Genomic DNA, 17,604 nt, shown 5'->3' on the forward strand with positions numbered 1-17,604 from the left:
GTGGATCTAACGATGTATGAAGTTTTTGATATTCTGTGGTGGTCACAGCAGTAATAGAAATTAATCTACCAATAAGCTTAAATATATATATATATATATATATATATATATATATATATATTTTTTACATTTTAAAAGCATTTTTACATTTATAAAGCCATTTTTTCTTAAAGTGTGCCTCATCTTTTTGAGTCAAATTATTGCATATAATTTGTCAATTAGAATAATGAGACATTTGGGCTGTTACCAAACAAATGGTATAAATATCAACGAAATTAATCTTTACAATGCAGAGGAAACAAGTTGCATCTGAAGTGACATTTAGATGTCACACTGTTTAATGCAGCTCAGAGGGACATGGGATGCTTTAACCTGCAGTTACAAATGCATAGATAATGTTTTGATACTGTAAACAAAAAACGTCGAATACTGACATTTGACATTATTTAAAAAATATTAATGTGAAATTTAAACCACCAGTAGATGGCAGCAAGTCACTGTTAGAGTCATTGCGATTGAACCGAATCATTTAAAGGTTGATTCATTCAGAAACGTAACACTGTCATGTTTTTGTTTATTGAACTGTATATTAATATCACATAATTTTAACATCACATTTGAAATCATGTTGATTTTTGGAGAAAAGAAACGACAATGATATATAAATGATATTTATATAAACTATATAAAATTATATAAATTTATATATTTTCTGCTCCCATATCTTGAATTTTCTGATCAATCGAAATAAACTGAATCATACAGTGAAAGGAAGCACTGTAAATGTGCACACGCACTAGTCTAACCTACTACACTTCATCACACACCGTTTCTTTGGCATTTTCAAAGGCACGTAACAAAATACTGTGGCTTGGTTGACATGATACACTGTCTAATGATCTAACGAAAACCAGTTTTAAACTTTAAATAAAATAAATTTTAAAACTTAAAATTTTACTGTACCCATTTTATGGCCCTTATATTACCTATTTGAGCCAGTGCAGATGAATGAAGTTATCTCAGGACGAGTCCGCTCTGATTGTAAAGCAAAACGTGATTGGCTATAGCGTGATCGTGCTACGATTGGTCAGCGAATGTGGCTGTTATCTGATTGGCTTGAGTAGACGGTGGGTGGAGTCCATGGATTGTCGTGGATTGTCAGCACATCTTGACAGAAGAAATGTTTCACAATTCGCAAGTGCACAGGATGCGATTCACAAATGCATGCAGCTATCTACAAATGCACAGGACGCGATTCACAAATAAATGCCAGGCAAAGTTGTGGTTGTGACATAAATATATATTTGTGAATGTTTTTTTTTTTTTTTGCAAATCTCATTTTATTTATTTGTGAATTTTAATGAATGTTTGTGAAACTTTAAGATTTATTTGTGGATCTCATTCTATTTATTTGTCAATGTTTAATGTTTGTTAATATCTTTACATTTATTTATGGATCGTAATTAGGCATGGGCCGATTACCGGTTTCAAGGTATACCGCGATTTGAAAACTTCACGGTTTCAAAACCGCTAAAATGTTCCTTTATACCGTTCCTGCGGTATGCGCTGTTTTTTTATGTCTCCTCAAAGACTGAAAGTGTAGGAATCCCTCAGGTTGAGTGCAGTGTAGAGAGTAACACGCCCCTCCCCCTCCTGTTGGTGCGTGCGAGCAGTCAGTCACGTGTGTGTATGACGGCCGAAGGAGCTTCCTCTGGAACTTACGTGCATATACTGTTCCAAATATTCTGTATGTTGCTCAAAATATATTGTTCAGTTTTTTTTTTTGTTAGTTTTTTTTTGTACCTAGACATTTCAAATTAACACATTTTAGAGTAACAACAATACCGTGGAACCGTGATATTTTTGCTTAAGGTTATCATACCGTCAAAATCTCATACCGGCCCATGCCTAATCGTAATCTATTTATTTGGAATTAAGCAACAATTCTACCTCCATAGCTGCTGCTTTACCTTTGAGAGACAACTGGTGCGTGATCACTGAAGCAGCTCCAGTTAGCAAGCTCTTTCGGAGTGAGAGTGAATTCCACATTGATTGGTCGGACTCGTGACTCCCAACCAATCAGATGGGCAGTGGGAGGAGATTGCTTTAGGCCACAGAGTGGTGTGTTCTGACAGGCTGCATCAGAGCCAAATAGCGTGTTTCAAAAATAAGTTATTTTATCGGCGAATCGGTTTTGAAAATGACTGATACCGCTAATCAAAAAAATCGGTCAACCCCTAGAATAAATGACTTGATGACTTAATCATTAATACACTTACCACCACCTACTGACAGTTTTAGTTTATTATTTAGAGTATCATTTCATTAAAGAAATGATTTCATATTTCCATAGTAGTAATAATAATAATTATAAATTATTAAAAGTATAGTTCACCCACCCAAAAATTAAAATTGCTTTAGGCCACAGAGTGGTGTGTTCTGACAGGCTGCATCAGAGCCAAATAGCGTGTTTCAAAAATAAGTTATTTTATCGGCGAATCGGTTTTGAAAATGACTGATACCGCTAATCAAAAAAATCGGTCAACCCCTAGAATAAATGACTTGATGACTTAATCATTAATACACTTACCACCACCTACTGACAGTTTTAGTTTATTATTTAGAGTATCATTTCGTTAAAGAAATGATTTCATATTTCCATAGTAGTAATAATAATAATTATAAATTATTAAAAGTATAGTTCACCCACCCAAAAATTACAATTTTGTCATCATTTACTCACCCTCATGGTCCAAAAGAGAATATGTAATAAATTTTATGTTGAATCAAACTAAATATTTCGTTCTGAAGCTACTTTTTGTAATGTCTGTTTGATGTTTTACACAACAATGACTTTAAATGATCTTTTGGGAGTAATGATCTTTCTCAGCCATATTTGATGTGTGATTTAATTTGCGATTAATTAGATTAATTAATTCGATACTTTTGTATAATTGATGCATTTAGTCTTATTTTATAATTTATTACCACAGAAAATACTGTGAAAGATAACTGGATATAATATTTGAATGTTAGGCTAAGGACCTTGAAATCTCTTACTAGTGCGACAGAGAGAAATTTACAATACTATTAGCTAGCTTGTTGTTGACATATTCTATTTTAGCTTGCTAATGTTAGCTAGGTCAACAAAATAAAAGTCAAAATAATACATTATTATATATGAGTATATATCATTGCTGTCGGGCTGAAACTTCGTATCTCCCCATTTCATAATTTTTTTTTGGTCATAAATCGTTGCTATTGGACACCCTTTATGCCTGTCAGTGTTTCTGAAAAGTAATGGTTTAGGACTTACAAGATTTCTGTCTGACAGCGACAATGTATAATCATTATATACATGTTCAACTGCTTGTTGTGCTCCCTTTATCTAGAGTGTTGGTATGGCTGAGACATTCTAGATTAGACGAGAGTGATGTAGTAATGTTCACTGTGAAGCTTACACTGCGAAGTACCTGAGAGAAAACAGATTTGACCATCTGATTTTCACCAGTAAAAAAAAGTGTGTTAAAGCTTGTTGATTTGCAGAACATCACAGTTATATATGACACAAGAATAAGGCCTGAAGTTAGGAAGAACATTTTAAGAAAAATATAATTATATTTTCATTAATGATTTTTTTTCTTCTCAAACCTTGTCTGTGGTGTAAAAAGACCCCTGGCCAAATGCCCCCAGAGGGCATCACTTCCCACTTTGATATTTACTGTAGTTACCTTACCATGTTCTGAACATCACATCCTTTATTTTCCCATAGATGTAATCTATCTAGGTGGTTGAATAAAAATATGTGGACTTTATATCTAAAAATTGCCTCAACTTAGCACCAGCAAGCATGTTAGCTAGACAGTTAGCATCAGCTAACAATATTTACTTATTTTCAGTATGGTTATGTTGAATAAACATTCATATCGGTCTACTCGGCTAGTTAATCCAAACAATATAAAAATTTATACTGTTGATAAACAATATAAAAACAGACGTCACATAGGGCTAAATGCGCAGCATTTTAATAAAACTGTTAATGTTACGGCAGCGGGGAATATGAACGCGCATTAATTATTTTATTTAGTTGGTGTTATTTTAATGTTTCGGTTTAACCTATGTTAAAATGTTTTTTTAACCTAAAATAGAGACACAGATGTTGATGTGTCTGCATTCAATCATTTCAGTGGGCTTAAACTGATCACCCTTTACAGCAGATTTAGTTCACAAACAACTGACAGTTTTGACGTAAATATGATTTTCAGTTACAATAATTCATCCTAAAATTCGACATTAGTAACTTACTTTTAACAGCAACTTTTAACAAGATCTCCCGGTTCTTTCTTGTGAATTCAGTTCACTGGAGACTCGCACTTAACGGTTCATTTGAATCGGTGAGTTGTCTACTCGAGAACAGCTGCAATCGGATCATTCCAATTCGTCAATGAATCGTTTGGTGCGATTTGCAAACCAATTTAAAAGGTTCATTGAAAAGAATTAGTTCGTTCTTGAATCAGACACCGCTTCTGCGTCTCGGAGCACGTGATGTATTATAAGGAGTAACGATATGTTTTATGAAATGTAGTGAAGTAAAAAGTACGATCTTATGCTTTGGAATGTAGTGAAGTAAAAGTTACTCAAAATAAAACGACTCCAGTAAAGTACAGATACTTGAAAAAATGTACTTAAGTACAGTAACGAAGTAAAGCTACTCCGTTACTGTCCACCACTGAGATTGAGTAAAAATTGTTGGCTTCTACTAGGGCTGTGCGATTAATCGAAATCGTCATAAAATCGCAATTTGAGCGTGCGTGATTTCTAAATTGCTTTATAGCACGATTTTCCGCGCCCCCGACCTCCCGCAGTATGCTATCCGAACTAATCAGAATGCAGCGCGCCTAAATGGAGCACGAGAACAGAACAGAACATGCCGGGCGGGCATACAAACGTAATGCCAGGTTCACACACTCCGTCTGTGGTGCGTATATTTTCTGAGCCCATGTTAACTGATCAGAGCGTTCACACTGCACGCAATTGATCAAAGAGTAATTTTGATCAAATTTAGATCATCTAAAGCTGAACTAAATCACAGCCTAAACCTACCCGTCACAGACCCAGCGGTGATAAAGCTAACTTTCAAAATTACAACTTCCAAATTTTAGGCCCAATGTTTTTTAACCTAAAATAGAGACACAGATGTTGATGTGTCTGCATTCAATCATTTCAGTGGGCTTAAACTGATCACCCTTTACAGCAGATTTAGTTCACAAACAACTGACAGTTTTGACGTAAATATGATTTTCAGTTACAATAATTCATCCTAAAATTCGACATTAGTAACTTACTTTTAACAGCAACTTTTAACAAGATCTCCCGGTTCTTTCTTGTGAATTCAGTTCACTGGAGACTCGCACTTAACGGTTCATTTGAATCGGTGAGTTGTCTACTCGAGAACAGCTGCAATCGGATCATTCCAATTCGTCAATGAATCGTTTGGTGCGATTTGCAAACCAATTTAAAAGGTTCATTGAAAAGAATTAGTTCGTTCTTGAATCAGACACCGCTTCTGCGTCTCGGAGCACGTGATGTATTATAAGGAGTAACGATATGTTTTATGAAATGTAGTGAAGTAAAAAGTACGATCTTATGCTTTGGAATGTAGTGAAGTAAAAGTTACTCAAAATAAAACGACTCCAGTAAAGTACAGATACTTGAAAAAATGTACTTAAGTACAGTAACGAAGTAAAGCTACTCCGTTACTGTCCACCACTGAGATTGAGTAAAAATTGTTGGCTTCTACTAGGGCTGTGCGATTAATCGAAATCGTCATAAAATCGCAATTTGAGCGTGCGCGATTTCTAAATTGCTTTATAGCACGATTTTCCGCGCCCCCGACCTCCCGCAGTATGCTATCCGAACTAATCAGAATGCAGCGCGCCTAAATGGAGCACGAGAACAGAACAGAACATGCCGGGCGGGCATACAAACGTAATGCCAGGTTCACACACTCCGTCTGTGGTGCGTATATTTTCTGAGCCCATGTTAACTGATCAGAGCGTTCACACTGCACGCAATTGATCAAAGAGTAATTTTGATCAAATTTAGATCATCTAAAGCTGAACTAAATCACAGCCTAAACCTACCCGTCACAGACCCAGCGGTGATAAAGCTAACTTTCAAAATTACAACTTCCAAATTTTAGGCCCAATGCTTAGACATGCCCAGCTCCTAGACCGGAGATAATCTCACACGATATGGTATAGTCTGAAAAGCGTGGGCCCGTGCACGCATCCTCAGTCTTCCAACTTTAAACCTCCCTAGACGGGTTCTGGGTTGGGGGAAGCTGTTGTAATTTTTCAAAACCTAACCTTTGCCAGAGCCATCGGACTAGACATACCATCTTACGTACAGGATCCTAATATGGGCCTTTGTCGTCGTTCTAATTGAATCTTTTAATTGATCAAAGAAATCACGATAGGCTTTTTTTGTCCATATCGCACAGCTCGAGCTTCCTTCTTCCCATGTAAGCGGAGAACATGGAGGTGGCCCATGGTGCTGTGATGCAATGTGCTGGATGTTGCCACCCTCAATTAGGCCGGTCACGATAACAACTTTTTGTTGTGCGATATATTGCCCCAGAAATAATTGCGATAAACGATATTATTGTCATTTTAAAGACCATTTTATGCCACTGAATATATAATCATAATGTGACAGCATGATAATGCAAGAAGGCTTCCAAATGACTACAAACTTTAAATTTTTAAGAATATTTAGATCATGGAAATTAAGTATCAAAATATTAGATACCTTAAAAAACTTGAATAAATAGTAAATAAACATTTTCTAAAAGAAAGTGCAAAGTAACGAGTACAAAAAAAAAGATAAATGTAAAAAGAACTTGTATGGAGATTTTTTTTTCATCTACAGATTTTTCCCTGACCTCCTTTTCTCTGTAAATTTAAGGGTGCAACACTATTGCTGAAAAACACAATCACTACTTGGCAGTCAGATGTCCGTATGCACAAAGGCACAGATCCCTAAACAAGGCCATATCTGCAGATGACTTTTTTTTTTGTAGAAGCATTTTTTAAATTTGAACTAGCACCTCATGACTACACCACGTTATGTATGAGAAGCTGCAAAACACACAGGCGCAAGTGGAACGTAAAAAACACGGTGACATTAATTTTTAAGTAAATATAATGGGCGATATATTGCGTCACCAAAAATTGAGGTCATGTACATATATATAGGGATTGATTATTGCGACAGGCTTACCCTCAATGCCTACACCAGGGGTGGCCAATGTTGGTCATGGAGAGCCACAGTCCTGCAGAGTTCAGCTCCAACCCTAATCAAATACACTTGAATAAGCTAATCAAGGTCTAAGGGTCACTAGAAAGCTAGAGGCAGGTGAGTTTTTATCAAGGTTGGAGCAAAACTCTGCAGGGTTGTGGCTCTCCAGGATTTATGCTAACCATCCCTGGCCTACACCAACTTCACTACGCAACACCCTGATTACATGGGTGGTGTGACCAATGCATGACAGCTATTTATCAAGGAGCTGGTCAAAGAGCTTGTCATGCCACATATGAAGAGGTGCTTGGAGGGCAGGCCCCACCTTCAAAGGAGGAAGAGGCGCAGGATCTGCCCAGCTGCCAAAAGCCCTATTCGCACGGGATTAGTATTATCTGGGGACCTTGTGTGATTTTGAAATTACCCCCCCACATCTGAATTTCATGTGGTGCATTCGCACGGGATAAGCGAAGCCTGTGATTTTACTCGAATTTACTGACTTGTCTCCCGGATACCCGGATGCCAAGGCTTTGAGAGTCCCGTTCTATGGTCCAGATGGATTTAAAAAAAAAGAAACTAATATAGTTTTGTGTGCTGTGTCATTTACATTTCACCAGGTTAAAATAATATCTCAAGCTTTATGCTTGATTTATTTGTAACACATTAACCTCAAAACCTTTTCAGCTTTATCTTTCTGCAAATTGTATGGTGTAGCGATATGATGACAGCACCCAAAATACTATCAAACACTCCAACGCAGCTCCATTCTTCACGAAAGATGGATAAAAGGGCGCACTGGAAACAAAAACCTCGAAAAATTATATACTTTGCAGGTCGCCAAATGCTGGCCGAATCACAGATGCCGATTCGTATGGGACTAATATTATCACAGGACCCCGGTGTTCGGAGAAATATGGTAGGTCATTTGCGGGGGAATTTTTACTTTACAAATTACAGACATGGCCGATTCGCATGGGATTAAGATCACAGGCAACCTCCGCAATTATTACAAATGACTGGAGGTCACCAGGTAATACTAATCCTGTGCGAATAGGGCTAAAGACAGATAAGTCAGCAGCTGGTGTTCCCAGTGCAACAGGCTTGTGTGCAAGGAGCACAAACCTGTAGTTGTCATTTGTGAGGCATGTAAGCACTAAGATAGCAATTTGATGTAGTGCTGTACCTGTGTGATTTTATTTTGTTTAGTTTTATTTTCATCTATTCGGTTACATTCACTACAGTTGCACTACAGGCAAAGTGGCAAATAAACATTTTTCAAGTGTTAAATGTGCTGGTCTAAATAACTGCTAAAATAATTATTTTAACAAAATGTCTTTATTATTTTGTTTTATCTTGCTCGCATAGATGGGTCATTTTTGACCCATGTGTATAAACTTGTAGTAACAAAGACCTATGAAAAAAATTTAATATTAATTTGTGATTATTGTAAAAAAGATGTTTTGAATATTCATGGATCAAGGAATTTATAGACTAGGGAATATTAAATGCTGAAATAAACTGATTTCAAAAGATGAAAAAAAAAAAAAATCCCAGCGAAATATGAAATAACATAGGAAATGAATATGGGTCATTTTAGGCCCATTTTGTGCATTAGAAGGGGTTTTCATAGCTTGTGCATCAAAGGGTTAAACCCTCTCTATGAAATTTGTTTCTGCTCAAACAACTGAATTTCTTTACATACCAATCATTTTGATTTTCAAAGCTATAAGATTTTCAAAGATAACCATGTGTGCATATTCTGCAAATAATTTCTAAAGGTTTAATGAGCAAAAATTGTTTATGGAACACCACAAGTGTAACAAACATCCTAGTTAAACATTAAAGCACACTAGTGTGATAAACAGTGCATTTTTATTATTTTATTTAATAGTGACAGCATTTTCACAAATAATGCTGTTTTTACAAAACCTGTCCTAATGTCCTAAACATTTTGGATGTTTATATATTTTGGAAGGGTGTTCCATGAACTGGAGAGATGCTGAGCTTTGTGGTCAGCATTGGGCATAAAGCCAGATTGCTCCAGGTGGTTGATTTTAATGAATCATAAAAAATTGCTTTTGCCTTTTGATGAGTATGCCTCATAGCTCTTCATCAAAATTCAGAGTAGTTTAGCTTTTTATAAACATGACACAATGTTATGATAAAAAATATTAGTTGCAAGCCTTACTTTTTTTTGTGTAAACTTGGCTGTAAGGCACATTTCCTCCTGTTCCAGCTTACCTTGACTTGTCTTCCTGAGCACTTTGGTAAATGGTAAATACATTGTTTGATGCCCCTTTGTTTATTTTTATTCAGATGTCTGTTCCTGTTGCTCAAACTCTAGAGCATGGTGCTAGCAACACCAAGGTCATGCAGTTAGAAGAAATTTTGGAATATGAAGCATAATTAGGTTACACTTCATTTTGATAGTCCACTTTAGACATTCTACTAACTATACGTAACTTTGCAACTACATGTCTTGCAAAGTTTCTATAGTTTGTATGTTGTAGACCAAAAAAAAAGTGTTAGAAGTTAAGCAGACAGTCTACTAATAATCTAATGACTGCTAGGTGACATGTAGTCGCAAAGTTACTTACTGTTAGTAGAATGTCTAAAGTGGACTTTCAAAATAAAGTGTTACCCATTATTACTGTTGGAAATATACTTCAATGTTTAAACAATGTTTTTATAAAACAAAATGCATGAAGTCTACACAGATTTCCAACTGTTTTCATTGGTATTGTACATCATTTCAGAGGGGCTGTTGTGCCAGTATTTAAATAAGCTGCCAATTTATTGCAAACCAGTGCATTTTTTAACAAATATTTTTTTTCAGATCATTTATACCTGCTCCAGTAAGAAGGTGTCTTCTGATACAGGCTGACAATTTTTGGCCGGAATAGTCTCATGAAGCTAGACTTGGTCCAGTCTTCCTGTCCGAGATTAAACGTGTGACGTAACCAATCTGTACTGCTAGTCTTCCACTTCCTCTCATAGGTTCTAAATCACTACTGCCAAAACACTTTAAAACTCAACTGTGTAGGTTTATTGTCTCAGAGTTGTCAATCAGTATTTATTTATTTCAAGTGTGGTTACATATTTATTACCAGCGCCATGTATGGAAATGTGATACGCTATATGCATTTTACTGGTCCCAGTTGGAGGTGACCATGTCTTTTCCATTAGGTCGTATGGCAGTGTTCACTTTAAGATCTGGGTTTTCTCACATAGGTTTGGTTTTCATCTGTGGATCATTGCAGCTCTTTTAAGCTACTCCACAGAAAAGTGTGTAGTATCATGAATCACTTTCCTCAAAGCAGAGGGAGTTCCCTTCCACTTAGAGAACACACTGGGCCTCCATTTGTTTACATTCGTGGGGAGGAACCTCTTCCTCTACTCTTCCATTGTTGCACAGCGAGGTGCTGCTCGGCTCGGCAAGCCTTTCAACTCTGTTTTTTTTTTTTTTTTTTGGACAATGGAGTATTTAGTATTTGTGATGGCAACAATAGCAAAAAAATATATATTTTTTTCTTCAAGGCCAAATGTTTACTGTATTTAAATTCTAAAATGTATATATTTCAGAAGGACAAGGAATAGTAAAATTGCTTGAATTGCTCTATCTATCAGGTAAATGAATGAGCACTGCAAGTAGTGCGGATCACTCTGTTGATTATTATGGAAGCAATCTAGTTTTGTCTTCATGCACACATTTTTTTTTTTTTTTTTGTGTTGACACAGCCCACACCCTTCCCCCCGTAAATCAAATCAGAGTACATTAAAAAGCAAGAATTATATGTGATTGCTCATGGTACGTGCAGCACATGCAGCCATATATGTTTATAATATGTTTATAATGATATTTCGGTCACATTTGGTTTATTTTGAAGCTTATTTGTTTCTGCTTCTTAGAACTGCACAATTTGGCCAAAAGACCACAAGATTGTTAGTGCATATTGTATTGCCAAATGCACATTATAAGCAACTGAAGCCCAGAGTAGATGCAGAGATGAATTTGTGTTGAGCAGCATTTACTGTGAACTGAACCAAATCATGTGTAAATGAACAAAGTGCAGTGCATATTTATTTAATTAAATTGCAGACTATGCAATATCATACAGCACAATCTTCAAATTGCAAATTTTGGTTTTATTTTGATTAATCGTTTTACCCTATCTGCTTTGGTAATAAACAGTTTGTTGTCTTGGATTTCTCCAATGACTTTTCCACTAATGTGTTTATCATTTGAGGTAGAAAAAGTCCAAGTTTGCTTGTCTAGAAAGATTCAATCTGTACGAGAAAAGGGCTTGTTTTGTTCAGTAATTGCTTGAGGGGTTGAAGGGGTACCCTCAAATGAACTGAACTAGGAAATTGTTATATAACATAGCATTTAAAAAAATGTAAATGACAATTATGATAATGATAACACAGAATTAATAACGATTCATGCTGAGATTGAAAATTCTGTCAAAATGAGATGACATTTATGGGTATTTATCTTTAATGGGGTTGAAAAATAAAGAGTGACGTCAGCCAAAAAAGGCATGTAGTATAATGAATGTAGTAATGCATTGTCAGTAGGGCTGCACGATAAATCGCATGTGATATTTAACGCGCATCTTATCAGTAAAGCCGGTTCTGTAATCAGCGGTTGTTCACTGACAAGCTGCGCAAAACCACGTTCATATTCGCGTGATTTTTTGCGCAGCTCGTCAGTGAACAACGGCTCTGTGTAATTAATGCTGCTCAATGTGAAAGCACGCACGTGATGGAGATTTACCGCTGATTACAGAACCGGCTTTCTGACAAGATGCGCCTTAAATATCGCATGCGATTTATCGTGCAGCCCTAATTGTCAGTAATGGATATGCAGCCATGTGTTAAATATTTTTGTGAACACTGCAGTGCTATTCCTAATGTGATATTTTCTTGTAATGGTTCCCAGAACTCCATATTGATCTCATCTTTCTTTCAGCCGGATAACATCCTCTACCCCCCCTCGATGCCCTTCCGCAAGTCCAGCAACCCAGAGGTTTCTCAAGGCTCCAGTTTAGCGCTGAAATTTAAACGACAACTCGGTGAAGATGGCAAACAGCTACGGAGAGGAAGTCTAGGGGGCGCTCTAACAGGTAACATCCTGACCTTTGTGTACAGCCAGATGTAAAGAGTTGGGGTGTAACGGTTCAACTTAATCACAGTTCGAATAATCACACTTTCGATATTTGATATGTTTTTTGATGTTTGCTGTGTTTAGGGAAAATAAACTATACTAAAAATAAAGAAAATAAGAACAAATAATCTGACTACAAGCAGCAGCACAAATAAATACAATAGAGCAAAGATACAAATAAAATAAACAGTGCTTTTCAGGTTTTCACTCGCATTGAGCAAAGAGTGACTTGTTTGTCCAGGTTTTTTTTTTTCTCGCTTTCCATCGCTGTTGATGTAATGTATTGGGAAGCCAGAATTAACATTACATTAACATTACATTGGCATACATTAGTCGAACTCTGTCTGTTTTATGTGTAACAAACTATATTACAGATGCATTGTCAGATTTAAGTTGAACCGCGGTGTACATGCGTGCCGAACCGCAATTTCATATTTTTATAATCCATGATGATAATGTAGTTCATTTGAAATGAACGGCAGAAAAAAATAAATATTAGATAAACTATAAACATTTTTCAGCGCAATTTTTTTCCTAGAGTTTCATAGAGTTGGCAAATTAATTTTTCATAAGTTTGTAGGTACAGACATCTGTTGTGGACGTTCTTGGAGGTTTTTATGAGGCTTTTTTAATAGTGTTCATATCGATGTCGGAATGATATCGTATCGACAGAAATTAAGAAATATATCGTGATATATATTTGGGCCATATCGTCCAGCCCTACCTTTCATCATATAAAGTGATTGTGTCTTTTTAGAAGACTTGGATTAAACCACTTTGTTCATATGGGTTTATTTGTTGTTTATGAACATTTGATTTTTTTTTAAGTGTTTGGTGAACAGACTTTGTGGAGGGACAGAATTTGATTCTCTCAAATTTCAAATTATCCTTGTGTTCTGAAGTTGAGAGAGAGAAATGGAGTGTTTGAAATTGGGCTGTCAAATGATTAATCGTGATTAATCACATCCAAAATAAGTTTGTGTCTACAAAATATGTGTACACACACAAAATACATATAAGAACAAAAAAACATGTATGTGTTTGTATATATGTACATAATAAATATATACAGTGCACTCACATTGTGTAAACAAACTTTTATTTTGGATGTGATTAATTGCAATTAATCGTTTGACAGCCCTAGTTTGAAATTAACAAAATGGCCAAATATTTCAGAACATATAGTGCCATATTATTTTTAAAACTTTTCTTTTTTGGATTTGGCTCTTCAGAGCTTCGTTCTGGGTCATTCCGTGTCAACTCCATGTCAGTTCCCTTTTTAATGCAATGAGTATCAGCTGTATACAATGTGACACACATTTGGTTTCCGACCACTGAAAATGGGTAATATTCAACAACTGAGATTCTACACAGCCACACTGATTCCAATATATCTGGCAGTGAACAATAGTAGGCCCTTGAAAACGAAGATTCAAAAGCAAAGTTTATTAGGAACCGTGATCTAAAAATATATTAAGATAACTTTTATACTTCTTGAGTTAAATGCACAACTTTAGAAAAAAAGAATATTTATGGCACTTGGATAGTTATGTTCTATGCAATTATTTTGATGTAGGGAAACGAGATACATTTCTAGTTTAAACATTATCTGTTCTTCAGACATTCCTCTTTAAAGAAATAAAGCATGGTGTGCATGCAAAGTGACCCACATTTGGTCTTTGACCACTGAAAATGTGTACATATTGAGATTCCAATATTGCTGAAATGGAACCATATAGAACCTTAAAAATGAATATGTCAAAAGGAAAGTTTAAGACCCAAAATCTAAAAGATCATTAAGATATCTTTAAAACTTCTTGAGTTACAGGCATGCACACTTTGGAGGAAAAAACTAGCTTTTTCCATTTTTGAATGGTCACCACTGGCATATAATGCAACAAAGATTGCTAGTCAACAGATTTTACTAATAGACTTACCAGTCGCTGTGTAAAAATAATGATGCTACTATCTTTCTAAAGTCATTTTTACCCCCCCGTAATCTGGCTCAGAATCTGAAAATGTAATTTTGGCCCCCCTCTACAAAACAGAGGCTTATTCAGTAAATATACATTAGTGACATTTAATATTTTGGCTTTCATCACTATCCATGTTTATCTTTATTTCCAAATAAAAAAATAATAATTGACGAAATAAAAAATTTGAGCTGGGGAAGATTTGGTTGATTTGACAAAGAATGACCCTTCTGTTCTATTTGGTGTTTGTCTTTCCGTTTCCCGGGGTCTGACATGTTGAATCGGGTATATAGCACACAATGTTGAAATGTGCTGAGGGTGTCTTGCTGGCATTTCCTCAGTTATGTGGTGATGACTATGTGGAAGCTGTTTCGCATTGAGCAGGAATTGCAATTTTCCTCCTACGCGTCCTGCTTTTTTGACCTGGCTCTGTGACCATGTGGAGCCCACAAACACATAAATATGGGTTAGCAATAGGTTGTCTGGGAGACGATGCTGAACTAAAAGTCTCTCTCTTTTATTAGTTAAAAGGATAATCTCTCATCTCTCCTACACTGAAAACTGCAAAGTGATCCATTCTCATCATTTTTTTTGTCTATTTGATTCAACCTAATTTAATTCAGTTTTCTAATCTATGTACTTCAAAACAAAACACTGCCATTGTTTTTTCCCCATTTTTATTACTCCGTAAACCTTACAGCAGTGAGGTTTTGTTAGTTGCCAGGGAGAAGGTTGTTCTGTATTTAGTATAAAAGGACAAACAGCTGCTGCTTCATATGTAAAGGGCATTAGAAATCCAGAAAAAAATTAATCCTGCGAGAAAACTTGAAAAATGAAGCAGGACAGATGCGCATGGACAAACACACAATGCAAATGGTCAGATAAATCCATTTCAATCACATGGAGAAGTTCTGTTTAATACATTTGATTGCATTTTGTATTTGTAATAATCATCTGTTATTGTCTTCACTCAAATTAATTGAAATGAACACTATGATGATGCTTTTGTCATGGCCTTACAACCCCTGCTGTTCTTTGTTTTGTTTTTTTCAGTTTTATCTTTCTTTGCATGGACAAGCACCACTCACATTTTGTTCAGAAAATGTTAAATTTGACTCATTTTACAAGTATTTTACCAATCTCCTTGCTACAGTAATGCATTATTTGCTATATACAGTAAGCAGTTATTTGGAAATAACACATCAAATATGTGCTTCTCTCAGACAGCCTACAAAACCATTTAAAATAGGGAGCCGCAGTTGTACGCAGCACCTAATGCACCGTGAAAACAATTCCTGAAATATAAGATCACAAAAGCGTAAATTTAACATATTAAACTGTATATAATTTGGTTCTAACAGATTTAATTTAGTCTGACATGACTTCTCAGCCAACAAATCACATTTGGTATGGCAGCTCAGTTTTATGAAGGTATATTAGATTATCAATCAAAACTCTGAACAGAACGACGGGGGGCTGGAAAAGGATCAGTCAAGGTGAAAAGGCTGTCCACAGTGTGAAGGGCTCGAAAATGAGCTGAATGTTGGTCTATCGGAGCTTCTTTCTTTTTTTTTAAGTGGATGTGTGAAGTTTGGTTCTCCTCAAGTTCATGCTATAGCATGAATGTAGTGTCCTAGCAGAGTTCCTGCAGGAGTAGTTCATCTCATTAATTATGAATATTATGCACTAATATTTGACAAATGGTGTCCCAATGCATGTCCTTATTTTGAACAGTAGGGTAAAATAGGGTCAGATGCCCTACAAAACTGGTGGTTTGTGACATTGTATTATGTTGGATATATTTTAAAGTGCCCCTATTATGGGTTATTAAAGGTTCAAATTTTGTTTTTTTGAGTCCCCAACAACAGATTGACATGCATTCAAGGTCAAAAAACACTTTCATTGTCTTAAAATATGCATTTATTTTTACCTCAACGACTCCCAAACGATTTGCTCAACGATTAATTTTTCCAAACCCCTCCTTTGCGTGACACTAATCTGCGGTGATTGGTCTGATTGGTCGATTTCATTTCCGTTTCATCATGCCTGTAATGCCTGATAAATTTGTAAAAGTTTTCCCTGGTCTACGCACTCAACAAGTGGGTGGGCAATATGCTAATGTTTCATGTTGACGTCAACATGAAATGGCTTGGATTCGTTTTAAAAACGACTCGTTTAAATGATTCAGAGTTGACTTTTTCTTTTGAGAGACAACATCTTTATGCACGGTGCACTTTCAGATTTAAAACTTTGCAGGATGTTTTCATTCACTTACAGCTGTGTTACACACTGCACGAAAGGAAATTAATTTAAATTTGAATTGTGTGTATACATTTTAGATTTGTGATTTTAAAAGGAAATGGGTAAGGTGCCCCCAGAATTAGCATAGAAGGCCCCGAGTGGCATGTTGTTGCTAGTGTTATAATTTTATTAAAACCAATAATTGTGAATTCGAAACTGAATGATTTCACTAAATTAGCCACTCAGTGTTGCTGCTATGACATATTATACTGTATCTTCAATAGAACATATGGGAAGATACGTATATTCATGATTGCATGTAAGTTTGTTTGCACAAAAAAATAATTCTGTCATCATGTTGTTCCAAAACAGCACGACTTCCTTTCTGTTATTGATTTCAAAAGAAGACATTTTGAAGAATGTTTCAACAACTTTGGACCCCATTGACCTTTATTGTATAGACCATAGACTGTAAAAAAAGATGGACGATGCGTCACCTATTCCTTTCACTATAGAAAAGTGAAGCCAAAGCATCTCAGTATGGCCGCTGCCATCTTGAGTAAATTACGTAATTTGGAGCCAGAGTCTGCACAGTAGTGTCGTGAGGTAGAGCCGCGTTATCAAACTCCCGCCCAAACTCCCGCAGACCCCAATCAACCATAACGACACGCCCTGTTTTTATAGCATCAAATTACTAGCTAAAAGCAAACATATCACAAAAAAGAACAATTGAACATATATCAGCGTGATAACAACTACCTTAAATGACCAAAACCATCTTTTGGAAAATTGTATTGGAAGCGTCATTTTATTTTTTTTATTTTGACTCAATCCCATTCGTTTACATGGAGAGGGTGGGGTTTATGACCTGTACTGCAGCCAGCCACCGGGGGGGGGGGGGGATCAAAAAGCCCGCAGCTTCAG

The 17,604-nt window shown here is 36.0% G+C and overlaps 1 protein-coding gene across 1 annotated transcript in view; it reads left to right on the top strand.

Annotated features, from left to right (window-relative positions):
* The window catches only part of LOC107600601 (uncharacterized), a 46,222-nt gene that overhangs the window by 27,481 nt on the left and 1,137 nt on the right, over positions 1 to 17,604 (top strand). Inside the window, exon 2 of the mRNA XM_016292535.1 lies at positions 12,272 to 12,425. Within this exon, the coding sequence (XP_016148021.1) occupies positions 12,272 to 12,425 (154 nt within the window). The remainder of the gene's footprint in view (positions 1 to 12,271; positions 12,426 to 17,604) is intronic.

This window comes from Sinocyclocheilus grahami, unplaced genomic scaffold, assembly GCF_001515645.1.
Source record: "Sinocyclocheilus grahami isolate Dianchi unplaced genomic scaffold, SAMN03320097.WGS_v1.1 scaffold287.1, whole genome shotgun sequence".
Classification (NCBI taxonomy): Eukaryota; Metazoa; Chordata; class Actinopteri; order Cypriniformes; family Cyprinidae; genus Sinocyclocheilus; species Sinocyclocheilus grahami.